The following is a 22,105-nucleotide window of genomic DNA, read 5'->3' as shown; positions in this document are numbered from 1 at the left end:
AAACAGAAAACAGAAGCAATATTGTAACAAATTCTATAAAGATTCTTTATTAAGAAAATCTTAAAAATAAGTCCTTCCTGTTTAATGAGGATGTTTACATAGCTTCAAAGTACCTGGCGCTCTTCAGATGATGGGAGACCACAGCGGGGTCCCTCCCTGGCCATTGCGTTGGCCACACACCCCGCCCCCCCACCAGGGTTATCCCAAGCCTGGGCTACAAAGGCCCACCTTCTCCCTTTATTAGCTGATGCATCACAGATTTGAGTCCACTTCTGCGATATACCCAAAGCACGGTCTGCACCAGGTCCTTCTTACCCAAGTCCACCGCAGCCAAAAGAAGAAAGCACTGGGAACCCCTCCCTGGCCACCTGGTGGGTTGTCCAAAGGTTTTCCGTCTTGAAAGCCTCCTGGTTTTGTAAGGACCCTACGTTTTCACTTTGCACCGGGTCGTGTCTAGTGCCCGGGCCCGGGGGCACCGCCTGCCGTCAGGGCAGGGGCCCAGCTGCTCAGTTTCCCTGTTGGAACCGGAATGCGGAGAGGACATTCCCGGCAGGTGCGCGTTGGAGCCCGCAGGTGGCGGGCTGCTGGGAGCGGAAAGCCGGCGGGCTGCTGGGAGCGGAAAGCCGGCGAGCGGCACCTGCCGGCGGAAGAAGGCATGACAGCCAGGTGCTACAGCAGCGTCTGTGGGCCCCCTCCCCGCCCCCACCTCCTAAATCCCTCTCCTTTCCTCTGCCTCCATCACGTCCTGCCTGGTCTAGAGCGGTCCCCTCCATCCAAGTTCCGGGTTCCGCCCTCATCCCCTCAGTCTCTCCTCCGTGCAATAGCGACCAGAAGGCGCGCCTGAGCACTGAGTCAGGCCCCGCCCCTCCTCTGCCCGCAGCCCTCCAGGGTCCCACCTCCCTCGGTGTAAGAGCCCAGTTCCTCCCTTGGCCCACGAGCCCCTGCACGACCTGCCCGTGCCCTCCCTGCCTTCCCTTCCTCCTTCTCTTTCCCTCCTTACTCTGCTGCAAGCAGGCCTCCTCGCTGTTCTTCCAGCAGCCAGGCACAGTCCTGCCCCAGGGCCTTTGTACTGGGCTGTGCTCTTTGCCTGGAAAGCCCTTCACTGGGACTTCCCAGGTAGCTCCGCTGGTAAAGAATCCGCCTGCAATGCAGGAGACCCCGGTTCCATTCCTGGGTCAGGAAGGTACCCTGGAGAAGAACATGCATCCCACTCCAGTATTCTTGCCTGGAGAATTCCCATGGACAGAGGAGACTGGTGGGTTACAGTCCGTGGACTCACAAAGAGTTGGACACACTGAGCAGCTAAGCACAAGCACAGATCCCTTCACATCTTCCAACATATTATTCACACGCCACCTTCTCAGAAAGGCCTTTGCTGAACCCCCTGTCTGAAATGGCCACTGTTTCTTCCCATGCCTCTTTTCCTGGCTGTTTGTTCACAGATTGAGTCGTGGTGATAAACGCTGTTCTCCTCCCTGTATACGCAGTGCCTAGGACAGTGCCTGGCACACACAGGTCTTCAAGGCATTTCCATTCCACTGATGAGTGAGTAAATAAAACTGGAGGATGATGTGGAGAAGTGGGAATCGGGTGAACGGCTGGTGGGAACATGAAAATAAGGTAGCTGCTGTGGTAACAGTCTGGTGGTTCCTCAAATGGTTGACTGTCGCATCACGGTGTGACCCAGCAGTTCCACTTCTCTTTACACCCAGTAAGACGGAAAGCCGTCTTGAAGAGGCACCTGCACACCGGTGTTCTCAGAGGCATGATTCACAGCAGTCAGAGGCGGAACATGCCTAGCATCCACTGACAGGCAGATAATGGATAACACGGTGTGGCCCAACCACACCACTGGAATGATTCAGCCTTAAAAAGGAAGGTTCTGACACCTGCTACACCATGGATGAACCTGGAGGACATGATGTGCAGGGAGAGAAGCTACACACAGAAAGACAAACTCTGATTCCACTCAGGGGAGATCCCTACAGATAGACTCCATAGAAAATACGGTGGTGAGGGGTGGGGGGTGGGGGCTGGGGGCTGGGGAAGAGGTGGGGAGTTATTGCTTAACAGGGATGGAGTTTCTGCTTGAAGTGATGAAAAGGTTTTGGAGACCGTTAGTGCTGCTGGTTGAACAACATTTCGAATGAAATTAATGTCAGTGAATTGTACATTTAAAAATGGTGAAGAGGGGCTTCCCAGATAGCTTGGTAGTAAAGAATCTGCCAGCCAAAACAGGAGATGCAGGTTCAATCCCTGTGTCGGGAAGATCCCCTAGAGGAGGAAATGGCAACCCACTCCAGTATTCTTGCCTGGAAAATCCCATGGACAGAGGAGCCTGGTGGGCTGCGGTCCATAGGGTTGCAGAGTCGAACACACTAGGCATGCATGCACGACCTGATCGTATAACAAGACCTATTGCTAATGACCCATTGGAACACAAATAAAATCTGATTTTAAAAATTGTAAAGATGGTAAGTTATATGTGTATTTACCACAATATATGTATTTTTAAATTTTTAAACCAAAAAATACTGAGAGATGGGAAGGAGATTACTGGCCCAACATCTTGGTTTACACAACTGGGTTAGGGGAGGGGCACATATTTCCAAGAGCATCCATGAATGGCCAGCTGGGCCCAGGGAAGGAGGCACACCTCAGGCAGCCAGGCTGTGGTTCCAGAGCTGAGACCCCAACCTAAAGGTGACAAGACCCCTCCCAGCCGCATGGGAATCCGGTGACACCCTGGGGGCCTCAGGGCTCCTCTGCTGCGCACCCCTCCTCAGCCACCAACAGGAAATAAGCCAGAGGGGGGCCACGTGTTTAGGAACAAAATTTATTCCAATTTAAAACAGAATTCATTTCAGGAGAAAGGTATGAAAAGTCAATTTCCACCAGCTCTCTCTTGATTAAGGGGTGTGGGCCCCAATGCGGACGCGCTGCCTGGACATGGTCGGCTCCAGCAGCCCCGGGAGGCCGGCACTGAGCTGACCACCCGCCCCTCAGCCCGCGCGGAAGATACATGCATCTCAAATGACAAAAGGTTTAAAAACAGCATCTTTATATAATATTTTTTTAAATAGATTAAGGTTTAAATTGTCTGAAATCAGTATTGTTTAATATACAAGCAGGCGAGGTTGCCCCCGCCGGCCGCAGGGCTCCTCACGCCGCTGGGGCGTTGGCACTCGGAGGGCAGTTCTGCTGGGTGATGTGACATGGGGGTAGGGGCTGGCACTCAGGGATGCACCGCAGAGGTGAAGTTCATACTGGGGGCGAGGAGGGCCTAAAACCTGCCACCCCATTCTCCCGGCACGGAGGTGGGGCCAAGTTGGCGGGGTCCCAGTGGGCCAGACGGGGAGGTTTGGCACTGCGGGGCCGGGCCTGCCCTGGGATATTGGCACACTGACCTCTCGGGAAGTTAATACTCTGGGTGCACGTCGCCCACCCCGCCTTCCCCTCAAGAACCCGATCCAGTTCCCTGTGTGATGTGGGACTGCGGGAGCCCACTACCAGCGGCACCACCTGTCCCCCCCAGTACACATCAGGGCTAGGGTACAAACCCCACACGTGGACACATGGCACAAAAGAGGGCCCTTCCGGTGATGACACCAGGGGAGAACAGGCCAGGAAGTGTGCCCCCCATCCCACCCCAGGCCCCGCCTATCAGGAGTGCAGGGGTGGGGTGGGCTGCCACGGTGGGGGTGGAGCTGGGACCCGGCTAGGCGGAGCTGGTTTGCCTTCTCCCATCATTCCTCTGCAGGGATCCAGGGCCGCCCGAGTGCTCAGGTGTAGGGCCCAGGTGCACTGGGCAGGTGCGAGCCCCACCAGTGGGCCACTCTCTGCACCTTGGTGCAAGAAGCCAAGCACACAAAACCAACCACCGCAGCCTTTGGTCCATGCCTTCTCCCAGAAACCCACCCTCAGGCCCTCTGGGAGGTACCTCTGTGCCTGGCCATGGCCGTGGCTGTGGGCAGGCCGAGGGCCCACCTCCGGCTGCCACGAGCCCGAGGTCTTGGTTCTGGGCAAGGTGCAGGGCAGTGGGCACTGCCCTGACGGCCATGGACCTGCCAGGCGACCCTCCCTCTCTCTCTGCCTCCCGGGGACAGACCTGAGAAGATTCTGAAAAAGTCCCCACCGCACCCCCACTGCTTCCGAAACGGCCACAAAATACAACAAAATAAAGAGCGACTCTGGGTCCCCGTGGGCCCCTCAGTGTTGGGGTTGGCTCTGGAGCCCAGAAGCGCTCCCAGGGGGGCTGTAAGCCCCCCTCCCCACAACCCTGACCAGAGAACCCGACGCACCTGGGCTCCCACCCTGGGGCTCCCACCAAAGGCAGGACTGCCAGAGGCCCTGGGCTGCAGTTTTGTTTCCTCAAAAAAAAAAAAAAAAAAAGAAAAAAAAAATGGTTAGGCACTTCCCAGGGCGGGCAGCGGGGGGCGCCACCCACCCCCACTTCTTGGAGTCCGGCGCAGAAACAGGGCGACTGTGGTGAGGGTGTCAATAACTTAACACGGGAGGAAAGAGAAGCCCAGCTACTGCGTCTCCACGGCTCCGAGATCAAGGGAAAACCGGCCATGTCCTGCGACCCGGCGCCGCTGCTGGTGCCGGGTCTCCTCTCTGCCTGTCTGCTGTGGGTTCTCTTTTTTTTTTCCTTTTTTTTTTTTTTTTTAGAAAAAAGCAAGCCACAAGTCAAGGCCAGAAAAAGGCGGCCTCTGCCACTGACAAAGACAAGAAGGTGCACGAGGTGTGTAGGAAGAGAGGTGTACGTCCCCTGATAACTGTGAAATAAAAACCATTTGTTTAAAAATATGAAACCCCGACTCGTGGGGCGGCTGGCGACCGGCAGGCGGCTGGCGGGAGTCCCGGTCACACCAGGTTGTACTCCTTCAGGTTGAGCTGCAGGATGGTGTCCTTGACAGCGGCGAAGACGAAACGGATATTCTCAGTGTCGGTGGCGCAGGTGAAGTGCGAGTAGATGATCTTGTCGCTGTCGGGATTCAGGTCCACGAACATCTTCAGGATGAACTCCCGGGCGGCCTGCGCGTCCCGCTGGGGGCCTGGTAGGGGCGGGGCAGGGTGGGGTGAGCCGGGGTGGGGGAGGCTCTGGGAAGAGGTCCCTGTCCTGGCCTGGGGTCGGCCCCCCCTCACCTAACCCCTCACTCATCTCCACCCGCCTCCTCTCCCCACCTCCCTCACTCCTGCCTCACCTCTGTGGATTCGGCCCACAGCACACCCCACGCTAGGGCACGTGTCAATAACGCACTTCCAACTACATCCCTGGCCCCCACACTCCAGAGCCTCCTGTGCTCACCCACCGCCCACCCCAGCCCGGAGCCCACACTTCCGGCCCCACCCAGCCTCCTGGCTCCACAGGCAGCATCTCGGGGGACATGTCCTGGAACATCTGTGACACTCCTTCCTTCCCCGCCACCAGCCAAGGTGGGAGTGGTGGAGCTCTGACCACTCCCCAGACCTCCAGGGGTCTCCAGGTGGGAGGTGGGGATGGTCCTGGGTCCACCTGCATCTCCAGTGCCCCCCACCTCCCAGTGCCCAAGCCTGGGGAGGCAGGGGACACACCAGTGAGCGGTGACCGCAGGGCACCCCCTCCCACAGACACTCCCCTGGGGGACACCAAGGTCTCCCACCCTCCAGGGTCCCAGGAGGCACCCGTGAAGCTTAGCCACACTAACTGTGCTGTGGCCTCCCTATGGCCTCTGGAAGCACCCGCCCTGCACCACAGACCAGGACACCAAGGCCCAGAGAGGGCAAGGGATGGCTGGCGGGGCGCCTCACCGTCGAACTCCGGGAAGTAGTCCACCAGGTGGGAGTGGAGGATCTTGTCCTCCAGCAGGTCTTTCTTGTTGAGGAAGAGGATGACAGATGAGTTCTGGAACCAGGGGTAGGTGACGATGGTCCTGAACAGCGCCTTGCTCTCCTCCATGCGGTTCTGCGGGGAGGGTGGTAGGTTGGCATCAGGCCCCCCAAAAGGGCCTGTGGCCCATATCCCCAGGCTCAGCGCGGGCCTCACCTCGTTGTCTGACTCCACCAGCACTTGGTCGTACTCACTAAGGGCCACAAGGAACATGATGGACGTAACGTTCTCAAAGCAGTGAATCCACTTCCTCCGCTCGGACCTCTGGCCCCCCACATCCACCATCCTGCACAGCGGGGCACACAGGCTCAGTACTAGGTTGCAGAAGACACTGCCCCCACAGCAAACACTGTCTCCCCCAGGACGGCTGCATTGGCCAGAGCCACGAGGACCCCCTGATGGCATTGGAGCCCGTCCCTCAGTCATCTGTCACAGGCAGCAGAGACCATCAAACACTGGAATTCCCAGCCACAGCAAGAGCTAGCCCGCTGCTTCTCTGCAGAGGCTCAGGGACACTGATGCTGATACCGGCGGGGTGAAGGCAAGGGTTGGGGTGGGGTGAGGGGGTGGGGACATGCTGTGACCGGTGACAGGTCTCTCTTCCTACTTGCGAGTTTCCTAAGTTTTCTATGACAAGGAAACACTACTTTTAAAGCGGACAGTGAGGACAGCGGCCTGAGAAGGTGGGGAAGGGCCAGGGGGAAGCTCCAGACAAAGGCCACAGCAGGTGCAGGGTGGGGGCCAAAATGAGGCGGTGTGATGAATACCCGGGATGTGGGGTTTGGGAGGAGGCGTGCCACAGGCCCCATCTGTGCCCTGTGGGGCTCTGCCATCCCAGACTCTATCAAGAATCTGAAAGAGACCAAAATGCTGAACTCTCACCAGAAAATGTACCCTCAGGCATGGGTAGGGTGATGTCTACAACTTTTGAGGGCCATCAGGGGCTCTGATGGTGAAAAAGGGTGAAGGGGGCAGGCAGGGGGACCCGAGGTTCTCTCCCTGTCCCAGGAGCCTTCGCCTGAGCAGTAGGGTCCCAGGGGGCAGAGTTGGGTCTCCAGCCAGAGGGCACCTCAAGGTTAACCTGACAGAGTTGGCTGGCACTTCCAGGTGCAGGGCAGCATCTGCCAGCAGTGTTGTCTCTGGGCCCCGACCTGGGGTGGGCTCGCCCAGCAGAGGGGACCCTGTGAGGTGGTGGCAGGGAGGGAGGGCTCGCAGCCACAGCAGACTCCCCCCGCCGCCTCCCCCCGGAGCCTGGGCCCTGGTTACAGTTGTACAGCCTCATCTGGGAGTGGGGTCCCCTGCAGGCATCACCGGTTAGGACACAGTCACCCCAGAGCAGGACCCTGAACCCAGGGACTGGTGGTATCACCGTAAGAGGGAAATGCGGGCAGACATGGGAAGGAGCCACATGATAACAGCAGGGAGACAGGGCGATGTGGCTACGAGCCAGGGAATGCCGCAGGCAGCCAGCACCGCCAGAGCCAGGAGGGGTGGGGCAGGTGACTCCCATGCCCTCGGGGGTCCCAGCCCTGCTGCCACCTTGACCACAGACAGCTGGTCTGCAGAGCTGGGAGAGGACACATTTCTATGGTGTAAGTTGCCCATCTGTGGTCATCTGTTATGGCTATCCCAGGAGACACGCTTGGCTTTGCCGCTTGGCAGCTCTGGACAAGCTATGATCTCATGGAGTGGCAGGGCCTGTCCTTGGCGACAGCCCTGAGTCCACTCTGGCCACACAGCCTGCAGAACAGGGTTGCTGAGGGGCCTTCAGGTCGTTCCACTGCCCAGAGCACCCCTGCTCTGGCCCGGACTCCAGAGCCCCCCACCCACCTGCAGGCACCCGCATCCTCCTCCGTCTGAAGCCATGCTCCCCAGGCCGCCTCCGTTCAGCCCCTGAACGCCATGAGGCCCTGGCTCCCTGGGAAACCTGGGGACAGCCCCAGATGACAACCCCTCACTGGCGGCCCCCCCGGGACCCGGGCACCTGAAGATGATGTTCTCCAGGTCGAAGGGGTACTCGATGATGCCCGTGGTGGGCACGCGCACCCGCAGCACGTCCTGCTGGGTGGGCAGGTAGCCTGAGGTGGCAATGCGGTCCACATCCGTCAGGTAGCTGCAACACAGCAGGGGGTGGGCTCAGGCAGGCTGGAGGGGCCTCCCGCCACCCCTGTGGTCTCCCTCGACTGCCCTGGGCCCCTGAGTGGCTGGGAGGGGCCGAAGCAGCCCAAGTACTTGGGACAGAATGGACGGGGATGAAATGAGGCCGCAGGGAAGGTGTGGGATAGAGCCCCGTCGGCTCTGGGAGTCAGCTATGAGGGCTGGGGATGGAATAGGAGTTCCAAGAGAGACTGTGGGCTGGAGGGGTAGCTTTTCAAAACCAGGCCCACTCCTTTGGAACAGTTTTAGCTACACACAAAAGGGGCAGAGACAACAGAAGCCCCCGCAGATGCCCGCCTCCCTGGGTGAATCGTCCACATCTCTCTCAGCTGAAGAGCAGCATGCAGACAGCGTCACCCAACATCTTGTCCACTCCCCTCCACTGTCCCCAGGTACTGCCCTAGCCCCACTCACTACTTGGTGAGGTCCAAGAGCTGGTACTCACACTCCCCACCCCGTCCACACCCCCACATCCCCTTTCCCAGCCTTCAGCACACCCCGGCCCCACTCACTACTTGGCGGAGTCCGAGAGCTGGTACTCGCGCCGGCGGTCATAGCACTCCTGGATGCCGGGGTCGTTCCACAGGGTCTTGATGGCGCTCACGTACCGGTGCTCGAAGGTCGTCACCTTTTCCACATCCACCTCCCGGATCAGGAGTGCGTTGGCCTGCAGGGGGAGGGGTAGGCAGGGAGGACACACAGTGCCAGTGACCGACTCAGAACCATCAACTTCCATTTCCCATGAACACAAATCAGAGCACAGTGACAAGCAGTGACCGTTCCCCAGGGCCAGATCCCCAAAGCCAAACTCAGGACAGAAGCGGCTCCCAGGAGCAGGAATGCCACATGCCTCAGTGCCCAGATGCCCCCAAGGAGGGGACAGTAGGCTCTGAACAGGATGGAGGAACAAACACCGCAGAGCTCCCACGTTTCCAGGTCACAGGAGAGGAAACCAAGGCGGAGAGCTGCTGCTCTGACCCGGGAAGAATCTGCCCCGTTTCCGGGCATACGGCTCTGGAAACCCTCAGGGTCTCTGTACTCGGTGCACAGCTGGGACAGGGCTGGGGGCCAGAGCCACCTACCAAGGAGCAGAGGCTGGGTTCATCGAAGCGCCCGCTGACTCACCCCTCCAGGATGGAGCCTCCACACAGACCCTGGAGTACAGGGCTTGGAGACCCGCTCCTCAAGAACTGCTGCCCAGAGAATCACACATGTGTGCACCATACACACATGTACACACTGGTGTGCACACACACACAACATGGGGCAGAAGGCTCTCAGGAGACCCCCCTTCCCCTTCAGCCCTGTGCTCAGGGTGGTCCAGTCACACTCAGCTGAGTGACTGGGGAGGAGACACAGTGGGATGGATCCCAGACAGGGAGTGAGGGGCCCCAGCCTGGGCTCTGGAACCCAAACCCTTGCCCTCCCAGTCATGGTGCCCAGCCTCCAGTTTCCCCTACAGCCATGTCCTTCAGCCCCTCCCACTTCTCAGCCTAAGCCTGGAGAAGCAACTCCAGCCCCAGAAAACCTGCCTGACTGTGGATGCACGGAGATCAGGGACCAGAGGTCTGTTCCTGCAGCCACACTGTCCCTGCCATGGATGACAGGTAAGTGAGCAGGCATAGCCTGTGGTCCACACTGGGCCCCACAGCCAGGCTGGCCAGGCCCCCAACCCATCACTGGGCTTCTACAGTCCCTGACAACAGCAGGCATCAAGGCAGGAAGATGCCAACATCCAGTGAACTGGCTGTCTGAAGCCTCAAAGTGAAGGGATTAATGCAAATAAACCCTATGGGACATATGTGCAGTCTGGTGCCACTGTCAGCCTGGGCAACTCCTGGGGTTGAATGAGGAGTCCCTGAAAATAGACCCACAAAAGGAAAGCCAAGGGAGGCGGCCAGCAAGAGACCACTGTGATGCCCAACTAGGATAACACCGCTCGGCCAGCTGGGGGGCAGCCGCTCCAGAGGGCAGACCAACAGGGACCCTGGACTCCACACTCCACTGCTGGGGACACACCCAGGAGAACGAGGATGCACACACAACAGAAACTTGCACACGAACATCCCAGTGGCATGTCCGCAAGAGCCAGAAAGTAGAGACAACCTCGTGTTCCTCAACGGATGATGAATAAACAGCTGTGGTCCATGCACACACAGAGCATGACTCAGCCACAAAGAGAAGCCCTGGCACTCGCTACCATGTGGATGGACCCTGAGAACATGACGCTCAGCGAGAAAAGCAGACACACAATACACGGGGTGACTCCACCGACGGGAAACGTCCAGAACAGGCCGATCCACACAGACACGGAGGTGGGTTCCTGGTTATCAGGGGCTGGGGCAGGAGGATACGGGGGTGGCGGGGGGGCGGTTGGTGCGGAGGGGTGACTGCTGATGGGGACATGGTTTCTTTCTGGTATGATAAGAGTATTCTGGAATTAGAGATAATGGTTGCACAATGCCATGAATATGTTAAAAATGAGTGAAATGCACACTGTAAGTGGATGACTTCATATGTAAATGTTCTCAGTAAAGCTGTTACAAAAGAAAGTAAGAGGAAGTGCCGCTCTCTAGGGTCCGAAAGGTCCGATTCCGCACGCGGAAGGCCTGCTGGACAGGCTGTGAACGGCTGCAGGATGCACAGCAGCACCGGGCCTCACCTTGTTCTGCTCGTACTTGTAGAGGATCTTCAGGGTTTCCATGGCGCGGATCATGGCCTGCATGGCGGTGAAGATGTTCTGGTACACCAGTTTGGTGAAGCCTCGCTTGTCCTCCTCTGAGTAGCCCGCCCCGTGGATGATGCGCATCTGCTTGATGAACGTGCTCTTCCCGCTCTCGCCCGTGCCTGCAAACGGCCCAGTGAGACCCCAGCCCTGGAGCCCCACCCATGAGGGGGCGAGGCAGGGACACGCCTGGCCTGGCCCGCTGCTGCCCCTAGAATCAGGCGTCCTCCCCTGCACACCCACATCTACACGGGGAGCCAGGGAACCGAGCCTCTTAGGAGGTCAGGACGATGATGTGGGCAGGGACAGGAGGGGAGCGGCGGCTGCACCTGCAGCAACTGGGGTCTGAATCAACTCCGGCTGCAGCCAAGGAACCCAAGGCTGCAACGGTGAAGTTGGCCTCTCCCAGACACCACCTGCTTAACTGCAGGTGGCTGCAGGTTCACTCCCAGGTCCCAAGCACCCCTGTATGGCAGTGTCCCACCAATCCCTAGCTGCTCCTCTTCCATGGCTTCCAACCAGAACAGCTTTCCTTTGGGGCATGAGTTTGGCATCTTGCGCACCTCAGGGAGGGGCGCTCAGAGGCTCTACCTCCGGAGAGCTGGGGATCAGAGTCAGCTACAACCCCCCGAGAGGGACCCCGGGGGCCTCTTCATCCTCCCCTTCCTCACTCAGTGCACTGCGTGCGGGCGCCAGCCCCACCCGGCCCCACGGGCGCCAGCGCTCCCCAGGCCTCTCCTGCTTCAGCCCCTCACTGCCCTGTCACCTCTAAGTGGCAAACCCATCTCCCCACTTTCATTCACCCCCAAGTACAGCCACAGCAATTTTACATTTCAACGTGTCCAGGAATCTCTGTGACACCTCCCTCGCAGAGCCGGAGCCTGATTCCCCTTTCCAACCCACAGAACCAGACCAAGGACAGCCTGGCACTGCGAGACAGTCCCAGAGGGCACTGGGCTCCCTGGTCTCTCTGGGACTCTCTCAGGGGCTGGGGGGTAGCTCCACAGGGGCCCACATAGACAGGAGCCGTGTGAGGGGCCATGCCGGAACCCTCTCCTCAGAACCTGCCTATGGTTTTTGGCTACTAAGTTACAGGGTGATTTTATTGCACAACAGGAGAGAACGCTACACCCTAAGGACGCACTGCCTCAATCCCTACTTGATGACAAATGCAGGTCCCACTCACCCATGGACCGAAGGCCCAGGGCCCCCTTCTGGGGACTCAGAATCCCCCAGACTCACCCCAGCCCACCTGCCCAGGCTCATCCTCCTCACCCTGAGTGGCCTGTGCCCCTCAACCCTGACTCGGGGGCCTGGGCTGCATGCCCTCCACATACTGTGGGGCTCACAGCCACCTGTGCCATGGGCAGGGGACAGGAGCCCCCCTGCGCTGGGACCGATCACCATGCTTGCGGGGGTCTCTCTCAGGTATCTGTTGCCCGCCTCCTTGCTCAGGCGGGTTCCTGGGGAAGAGACAGGTTCTGAGTGCCCCACAGTGACCACATTGTCCTGCAGCAGGAGGCCCTCCACCTGCGTCTGAATAATTGACTGCAGGAGGCCCCCTGGGGAGACCCGAGACTCAAGCTGGACAAAGCGGGAGCCTCATGCAGCCGCCCCTTCTAGGATATCCATCAAGGCCCTCGGTCCTTGTCTGGTTCTGTCTCCAAGTGGTGACTACCCCTATGCCACCCTTCGCCTTCCTATCTCTGCACAACACCAACCAGGGCCAGTTGCCCACTCCCACGAAGGCCCCCCAGTTCTGGAGCAGGAGAGGATGATCCCACACCTTCCCGAGAGATCCACGAACCATCATTGCACGGGGTAGGGTGGGGGTGAGCAGGAGGTGGTGGCACACAGGAGTACCATGTCCAGTGCGGTCTCCTCTGGACCAAGGTCCTCCCAGCACCGCTGCCATCGGGCTCATCACAGGTTCTATGAGCTGTGGAGCAGTCTCCTTGCCCCCACCCTCTTGATGCCCCTACCCTCAGTGAAACAACCATGGATGTTCCCCAACAGGGCCCAAGGTCCTCTGGGGGCAGGATCGCCAGGGTAAGAATCACTGGTTTTGATAAAATTCTACTGTAAAAAGATACATGCCCTGCTGGTCGTCTGGACGGGTTTCTCACTGGAAACACCAGACGGTGGCCACTCAAGCCCAAGCCCCTGCAGGCCGCAGGTCAGCCAAGGTAGAGAGGGCAGCCTCTTGTGTTGAGGCCCCTCAACTGCAGGACAGGCAAGTGAACCATGTGAGTGCGAGGGTGCCAGGAGACCAGAGAGCGCTGCCTCTGAGGCAGACATAGCCAGCATCTTCAGAACCGGCACCAGAGGAGTGAGCAGCCCCACAGTGCCCCCCAAGGGCAGTGCCAAGCACCAAGGCTCACACACACCAGCACATGGCCTGCACCCACAGCCAGGGACCGCGGGCAGGGAGTGACCACTAAGGAGCCCTGAATGCAGGCCAGAGAGCAGCCGAGGACAACAGGGATGGCCAAGGGGCCGACACAGACACCGCCAGTGGGACACGCCCCAACCCAGAAACGGAAGATGGACCCCAAGGAAGCTGGAAACACAATCAACCCTGGAGACACAGGGGGCCTGGATAGGGCATGTGGCCCAAATCCTGCCAGCGCAGAGAAGCCGCTGTGAAGACAGAGCCGTGATCCAGGCCAGGAGCAAAAGGCACTGGTGAGGTGACAGGGCGAGATGGCCTTGACTGGCAATCACGTCATAGTGCCTGTGCCGAGTCCAACACAGCTCAGGGCGCATCTCAATTAAACCAGGTAGAACACAGCAAAAGGGACACCGCGGGACCAGAGTGGGACGTGGCAGCGTCACTTTGCCAGGAAGAACAGAGAAGAGCAAGGGGGCGGTGGGGGGGGCGGTGGTGGCTACAGAGGCCCCCAGGGACAGCCCCACCAGTTAACGGTTGTGTCAGCCATGCTCAGGGCCAGCCCCTGCGGGAGCCTCCGCAGCAGGGCAGCAGCGTGAGGGGCGGGAGCCCACAGGCCTGAGCTTGGCCACAACTGTGCCCGGGAGGGGGAGGGAGGAAAGGGTCTGGGCGTCCCCTCCAGACACCCGTCTCCTGGGCCAACTCAGCCCATGTGCTGCCAACAGCCAGGCCCCAGTGCACCCAACCCAATGTCTATCTGTGCAGAGAAGTCTCTGGGCGCAAGGCCCGCCTGGCCCTCACAGCTGGACCCGTCTGCTGGGGCTGATGCCCAGGTGTCCCAGGCAGCTCCAGCTCACCCCAGCTCTTTGTCAGTCCCTCCAGAAGATCTGGTCACTTGTGCCCTTCAGCTAAAAACCCTTCAACGGCCGCCTGCAGGGGGAAGAGCGAGGCCTCACAGCAAGACCGTGGAGAACCTGTGCTGGCCTCGTTCCAGCCCTACACCTGCACAGGGCATGCACAGGGCACGCACAGCCACAGCCCCCCTCCTGGCCATGCTCAGACCCCAGGCTTGCATCTGTGCATCCCTGGCCCCGCCAACAGGACAGGCCCAACGTTACATGAGGACTCAACCACCCATCGGGCCCTCCCCCACCCAAACACCGCCCCAAATCTCTGCACAGAAACCCCAATTCATGTTTTCCAAGAAGCACTCCAGCACCCCCAACATCCCACCAGCTGAAGCCAGCTGCCTGAAGGCGGGGGTCTGCCTGCAGCCCCGCACCCCATGCCCCAGCCCAGGCCTGGCCCACAGAAGGCACCACACAAATTTTCCCTGAGTGAACCAAAAGAACTTGGCCCCACCCGCGGTCTCGGCTCTGTCACACACCCCCCACCCCCTCGCCCCCACCCTGGGCCCTCTGCATCCCCAGTGGCTACCCCAAGGACACGTCAGCCCAGGCGAGGGAGGTCCTGGCTGTGGGGCCTGGCAGGGTCAGCCTGATGCAGCGGGCCCAGAGCCTGCAGGACGCCCTCTGGGCGCTCAGCGGCATCATCAGCCGCCCAGTCGAGAGTGCCTGGAGAAGAGGAAGAAGAGCAGCCTGTCCTACGAGGGAGGGAGAAAGCTATGGCCTGCCTGCCAGGTCGGCCGAGATCTAAGACCTCGGATTAGGAGGAAGTGGGTCTGAGCCCGCAGCCGCCACTCTGAGATGGGAAAGCTGGGGGCAGGGCCAGGGCTTGGAGGGCAGAAGGGAGGCACTGGGCTGACCTCATCCCCAGGGCCTCTTGTGTGCAGCAGGTGGCCACTATCCAGCAAGAGAACATCAGCGTCAGAAGCTGGGGTTCAGGGCTGCCGCCTGGCCGTTCCTAACCCCTGGACATGGGCAGTGAAGCCAGGAAGCCCAGGAGCCCTAGCGAGAACACTGCCGGATATCTGGGCTCCTGAAGACACAGCCAGAAATCCTGTGTCAACAGGTCTAAGACCAAAGAAGGACTCCAACCTCATGGACAAAAAAGCGCAGACTCCTCGTATATGTATTCAAGGACAGCACCTTCGTGCTCCCCTTGTCCCCACTGGCCTATTCATTCATTCATTCACTGGTAGGTCTATCACCCCACCTCCCAGGCACAGAGAGGTCACGCAGCTTCACTGAGGTCACACAGCTGGTAACTGTCAGACCTCAACAGGCTCAGAGCTTCTGGCTTCATGTCAGTCCGTCTCCCCGTGGTGTGTCGGCCACCCAGGGAAGTGAGAGAATGCAGGAGCACCAGGAGGACAGTCTCAGGGCCTTGAAGACACCACAGCAGTGGTTTTGAAGCAGACAAGGGCCAGAGGGAGGACATGGGATGAGCCTTGGGACTCACCCCTTTATCTGACCTCCACACAGCGGCTGCTAAGCCGGCAGGGCCTTGTCCTGCCCAGGTGGCTCCAGATGCAGGACACCAGACCCCTCTAGGCCAGCCCTACTCGTCCCCACATGCTGGCTCCCAGTACAGCCCTCCCTGAAGTCTGACTCTCAGGAGTCAGGAGAACTGCTGTGAGTTCCCCCACCCCGCATACCCACTGAGGCTCAGGAGCGACGGGGCGACCCACCTCCCATTCAAACTTCCCCCTCCTCGGGCCTTGTGAGGGCTCTGACCTTCCAGCTCTGGGCCTGATCAAGGTCCATGAGCAAACCTCCATGGTGGGGGCTGGGATCAGAACAGGGCCTGGCTCTGAGGGCCAAGCTCCAGAGACCTCCCTGAGGGGCAGCGAGGCCTGCACAGCAGCAGCGGGACACCGGCCAGTGCAACACTGTGGATGGAAATGGGCGCAGAGGGTGCTTCCCATCCGACATATCGCTCCACCTGAATGCCCCATAGCCCTGCAGTCAGTAGGACACTGCCTTTCACAGAAGAGAAACCGAGGCTCAGGAGGCACCGGGGACCAAACCCCCTCCCAGGGGCACTTGGGCAAAGCATCAGGTAAGGAGGAGACAGCGCCTAGCACTGGCTCAGCACCACTGTGCACCAAGCACCTCGCAGGCATCACAGCCTTAGCCCCCAACAGACGGGCGTGGCATGAGGCCCTCCATGCCCGCTCGCAGGAGGCCTCAGGCAGGTAGGAACTGTGAGCTGTCCTGAGCCACCGTCTGTCCATGCCCTGGAGCAGAGGGCCACCAGCAGTGGCAACGGGCCTCTGAGCAGGAAGCCTCACATACAGGAGAGATGTGAGGACGCCCAAGCCGGGGGCACCCAGGCATCCCCATTCCACCTGCCTGGAGGAACTGTGTTCAATTGAGCAGAGCACCCAGCAAACGTCTCAGAGGCCTGCAGGGCTCTGTGCTGGCTGAGGGGTAGCAGCTCCTAGAGGGGGCACGTCGTGAGGGGAACAATGGGGACACCTTGGCAGCAACTGGCCAGGTGCCCTGCAGAGGAGAGACAGCGGCCACCTGGGAGACAAGGGGCTGGGGCATGGGAGCACAAATTCCTGCAGCCGGCAAGCCTGAGGCCGGGGTCCCAGTGCTGAGAAGCTGGAGTTCCACCAAAAAAATACCCCTGCACGTGGGCACCCCCAAAGCCCAAGGAGATGCCCTGGACACCATGGTGTCCCACCACGGACACCAGGCCAACAGGCCCATGGCTCCCTGTCCTGATAGGAGAGGAGCCCTGCGGGGACCAAAGATGCGACTGCCCTGGGCTCCACACATGCGTCCAGGCTCAGCCCAGACCAGACCCACCCACCTAGGGCTGGACTTTGCCCCCAAGACAGTGTGGGGCAGAGGAGGGATAAGTGGGCTCCCCTCCCTCCTGCTAAGGGTCCCTACTGCAGCCACTTCCAAATGTCCAGCCCCCAGCTCCGGAGCAGCAGTGACCACAGGGAGCAGCAGGGAGCAGGGCTCCACCACAAAAATCAGAAAGTGAAACCTCCTGTGGTTAAACATCCGAGCGGAGCACTTCCTCGGGGCTCTCAGCAGCTCAGCCGAGGCTTCTGGAGGCTGGGACGCATCTGTGTACAGGAGTCGGGGCCCAGGGACAAGCCTGGAGGCAGCTTGGGGGCCCTGGGAAGGGAAGAGTCCCACCCTCCCACGCAGCACACAGGGCACAGAGAGGCGTCCTGAAAGTGGGTCCAGGCTCCTGCACCTCCAGGGATGGCACCTACCTAGCTCTTAAGCCCCTAAGACACACTTGGGTGGGTTGCGAGGGGTGGCTGCAAAGAGTGGCCCAGAGGCGTCTAGCTCTCGGGGTCCATGGAGGACACACAGGGCCACCACCAATAGCCACGGCCACGTTCCACTCGTGCCTCAAAGCGGGGCAGGCACACCCTTCCCGCTGGGGCCACCACACCCCAGGCCGGATTCCGGGCCTTTCCACCGCCGCCGGCCGGACAGGAAGCCTGTGGAACTGACCGCCCTGCTTTATTTAGAAATCCCCGAGCCGCTCTGTTGCTCAGCTCCCAGAGCAGCGCTTCCCGCAGCAGGCCTCAGCTCTCTAGGGAAACCTGCTCTGAGGAGCAGAAACCTGGCCTAAGGGGTCTCCTCCATGGGTCTCCGCATTTGTCCCAAGAGGGGTCCCAGGAAGTGAAAGCCGGCCAGCCTGCCTGGGACCCCTGCCAGGAGCTTCTACCTGGGCCTCGGGTCTCTCTTGCAAAGCAGGAGAGCAACGCTGAGCCTCGGGGACCTCAGTCTACCCTCTGCAGTGCCCCCCCACACCTGGGGGTCGCCTGTTCCCCACCACAGACAACTGTCCACAAGGACACAGCCAGGAGTAACAAGACCAACCAAACTGAATCATCACCCACATTTGCAGACATACTGAGTGTTGAGTGCAAGCACATATGTGGCTTTGGACCATACAAACAAGAACAGTCACTTTTTAGGCATCCAGACACATGACAAAACAACCTACACCGATCACCACCGGCTCTGTCACACACACTGTACTCTGTGTACTGACACAGCGCAGAGATGATTCCAATAACACAAACAGGGGTGACCCTGCTCTCAGGCGACACAGGGCCAACGTCCAGGGACGTCTGTGGTTGTCAGGACCTGGGGTGCTTCTGCTGTCGAGTGGGCGGGGCTGCTGTTCAGCATCACCACCCCCCACCCCACCCCTAGCAGCACGTTCCCTGGACTTCTGCCCCACATTTACAGCCGCCCTCCTGGGGTCATTAACCTTCACCTTGGACCTGCAGGCACTCATCTTCCTATCTGCCCCGTGCCTAGGACTTAACAGCTTCCTGGGCGGGTGCAGACACCCCGTCCTGACCCTGGACACACTCCGATCCGCTTCAAGGCTCCTCGGCTCAGGCCCAGCGAGGGTGCAGGAGTATAGGCCGCCAACCCACATCCTGGAACCCCAAGTCAGTTCAGAGCCTGGGTGCACACAGGGCAGGCGGAAGCTCACGCAGCCCCCAAGTAAGGTCCTCGGCCTGGTAATGGTAACGTGCCATAACTTCGAAACACACCTCTGAATAAAGTCTAGCTCTACTGGCAAAAGCCAGCCTGCACCATGCTGTCCTCACAGGTGCCACTTCTTACTTTTGACTGCAGAGGTAAGTCCTCCAACAGCCCTTATTTGGGGTGACAACACTGTGTCAACCACCAGGCCGACCAGGTCCCTGCAACAGGTGTGCCATGGGGAGACGGAGACTGGGAGACGGGTCTCCCTCAGGACGGGGAGGAGGACCAAGGCTCCCACTAGGACTAAGGAGAGGGTCAAGGAGTCAGCCAGTTCTGAAAAGCTGCCCAGGTTCCTTCAGGGGCTCCACCCACCCCACCCCCAAGAAGAGAGGAAAGGCTGTCTTTTCCCCTTCGGGCTATACTCCACTGGGAAAGGAAGGGACACAGGTCTTCCTGGCAGAGGGAAGGGAGGTGGAGACCCACCTGAGGGAAAGGGGAGGTGGGGGGGATGGTGATGTGTGTGTGTGTGTGTGTGTGTGTGTGTGTGGAGGAGGACAGGCCCTGTGTGCAGGGAACAGGGCTCCACCTGGTGGGAAGAGTCGAGAAGGGATCCCAGGAAGCAAGGGTGCGTCTGATGGATTACAGCCCAAAGGTCTGGTCCCAAACAGATGCTAGGGTCAGCAAGGGGGCACACCTGGTGGGGTAGAGACAGGGGCCAGCCCAGTGCAGGGAGGGGGCTGGTCTCATGAGAAGGGGCAGACCCTCAAGGGTTCTGGGGGCCAGGCCTGGAAGCAGAAGCTGTCCCTGCAGGGATCGGGGGTGGACAGCCAAGACAAAACTGATCCCAAAGGGTCCAAGGGACCCCAGCTGGGTAGTTGAGGCAGGGGCTGGCCTTGCAGGGACTGGGACCTGCCATGGGCAGCACTGGCACAGGCACACCCCGAGGGTCCAGGGCGTTGATGTGGACAGGAGAGGCAGAAGCAGGCCCCTCTGACGTCAGGGGCTCAACTAGACACGTGTGGAAGGGATGGGGTGGCCCAGAGACGGACAGCACAGGTAAGGAGGGTCTGACCCCAGACTCGGGCCCTGCACAGGTGGGTAGGCGCTGACGCCAGGTCCGGACCAGCAGCAGAAAGCACAGGTAGGTAGGCGCTGACCCCAGACCTGGCCCATAGCAGACAGCACAGGTGAGTAAGCGCTGATCCCAGATCCGGGATAGCAGCGGACAGCACAGGTAGGTAGGGGCTGACCCCAGACCCGGGCCCTGCAGAGGACTGCACAAGTGGGTAGGCGCTGACCCCAGACCCGGGCCCTGCAGAGGACTGCACAGGTGGGTAGGCGCTGGCCCCAGACCCGGGCCCTGCAGAGGACTGCACAGGTGGGTAGGCGCTGACCCCGCGGGGGTCGACCCCGCCCTAGACAGCACGCAGGGCCGCCCCGCCCGCCCGCCTGCCCGCCAGCACGCGCATCGCCGGCCGGGACCCCGCAGGCCCCGGTCCCACTCACCGAGCAGCAGCAGCTTGAGCTCGCGCCGGGCGTCGCGCTTGTCCCGCCGCAGCTGCTTCTCGATCTCGGCATTGATCCGCTTAGACTCCTTCACCTCATCGCTCAGGCAACACGCCATCATGGACTCCAGAGTCATCGTCCCGGCCCCGGCCGCTCGCCGGCCGCCCCCGCCGCCGCCCCCCGGCCGGCCCGGCCCTGGTCCCGAGCCGCCCCGGCCGCGCCCGCCCGGCCCTCGGCGCTCGGCCCCCGGGCCGGCGGTCCGCCTCGGCCGCCTCCGAGCGCCGATCCCCTTCGGCCGCTGGTCCCGCCCGGGCGCCCTCCACCCGCGCCGCCACCGCCACCGCCACTACCGCCGCCGCCGCCAACCGCAGCCGCCGCGACCGAGCGACAGCGCCTCACAACCTAACCCGCGAGCGGACAGCGCCGACGGGCGGCCAGTGCGGCCAATGGGAGTGGGCGGTGGCCCGCGCGCCCGCCGCGGGGGTGGGACTAGCGGTCGGGCTGGGCGGGGCGTTGCGCGGGCGGGGAGGGGCGGGGCGAGGCGGGCGCGCCCGCGGGTTAGGTTGCGCCGACGTGGGAAGGGGGACGCGCAGCCGGGAGCTGGGCGGGGCCGCCCGGGATTCTGGGAATGTGGCGGACTCGGCTGGGCCGACCCGGGTGGCGGGCTCGGCTGCGCTCGGCTCCGCTCGGCTCCGCTCCGACCGGCGGCCCGCTTGGCCCAGGAGCATGGGGCTCCGACCGGTCGCTGCGGTCGCAGGGCTGAGCGAGCCAGGCCCCACGTGAGACACGCGGATGCTAACCCTCAGGGCCTCCCGGGGCGCCCTGGCATTGCCTGACCGGAAACAAAACTTCCTCTCATCCGTTCTTGGAACAAGCATTAATGGAACGCCACATGTATACCAGGCTTGGGCTTAGCATTAATACAGAACCTGCTAATATGCCAGGTATGGAGCGAGCATTAACGGAGTACCCAATGTATACCAGGCATTTACCAGCCATTTATGCATTACCTACTGTATACCAGGCATGGACCAGCTTTTCATGTAGTGTCTACTGTGTAGCTTGCTGCAGTCCATGGGGTCGTAAAAAGCCAGACAAAACTGAACAGCGACTGTGTAACTAAGGATTACCAGGCAGAAAGTAGTGTGATGCCTACTGAAAGCTAGGCACACACCATGCATTAATGCAACACTTGCTGAATATCAGGAATTAGTGAGTTGCCTGCTGTATTCCAGGCAGGGAGCAAGTACTGCAGGGTTGATTTTCATGAGAGCATTGCCACACCCATTCATTTACGGAGGTTGGCCGCTTTCACCCTGCACCAGGGCAGAGTTGAGATTTTGCAGCGTCACTAAAATATTTACTCTCTGGCATCCTTGGAAAAGAGATCTAGGACGGGGCCTAAACACAGTAGGTGCTCAATCCATGTTTGTTTTTTTTTTTTTAAGCTTATTTATTCTCATTTATTGAACATCTACTCTATATCAGGCTAATAGGTAATTAGAAAGAAAAAAAGGATGTGAATAAATTGAAAAATAAAATAATGAGATTCAAATTAAATATGACATTGCTGTCAGCAACAGGGATCTGGAAATCACACAAATGGGAAAGACATAGTTACAGCATCAGATAGAAAAATTCATTCTTGGAATTGTTTAAAAAAATTCATAAACAAAAATACTATAAATAAAGACACTGGCAGCTCTCACATGTTTTTTATCTGACAGAGTTTTTTTCTTGACAATATTCAGCAAACAATTGGCATTCAGTTAGGACTACTAACTGATCAATGCAAATGAACTCCCTCAAAACTGGGTGCTACGCTGCAACTACTTCTGAAATGCTACCTTTACTCTAAGGTGGCTGCGCTGATGTGTCTAACCCTCCTATAGGGTTTTGTTTGTTTGGCTGCACCGGATCTTAGTTGCAGCAGGTGAGATGTTCAGTCTTTATCGAAGCATGCAGGTTTTTTAGTTGCAGTGAGCAGGATCTTCTCTGTTGTTTTTTTTTGTTTTTGTTGTGTTTTTTTTTTTAGTTGAGGCATGCAAATTCTTAGCTGTAGCATGTGGGATCTA

At 59.7% G+C, this 22,105-nt stretch overlaps 1 protein-coding gene across 1 annotated transcript; it reads right to left on the bottom strand.

Moving 5' to 3' along the window:
- On the bottom strand, positions 2,821–20,403 carry GNA11 (G protein subunit alpha 11). Its single transcript, XM_018050800.1, has 7 exons — positions 20,031–20,403; positions 10,692–10,876; positions 8,542–8,696; positions 7,857–7,985; positions 6,029–6,158; positions 5,794–5,947; positions 2,821–5,057 (listed from the first exon to the last, which is right to left on the bottom strand). The coding sequence occupies exons 1-7, from the start codon at positions 20,164–20,166 to the stop codon at positions 4,867–4,869; spliced, it is 1,080 nt and encodes a 359-aa protein (XP_017906289.1). The 5' UTR covers positions 20,167–20,403; the 3' UTR covers positions 2,821–4,866.

The sequence above is a fragment of the Capra hircus genome, chromosome 7 (genome assembly GCF_001704415.2).
Source record: "Capra hircus breed San Clemente chromosome 7, ASM170441v1, whole genome shotgun sequence".
Lineage (NCBI taxonomy): Eukaryota > Metazoa > Chordata > Mammalia > Artiodactyla > Bovidae > Capra > Capra hircus.
The sequence above is the reverse complement of the archived record's forward strand: the minus strand, read 5'-3'. Positions and strand labels throughout refer to the sequence as shown.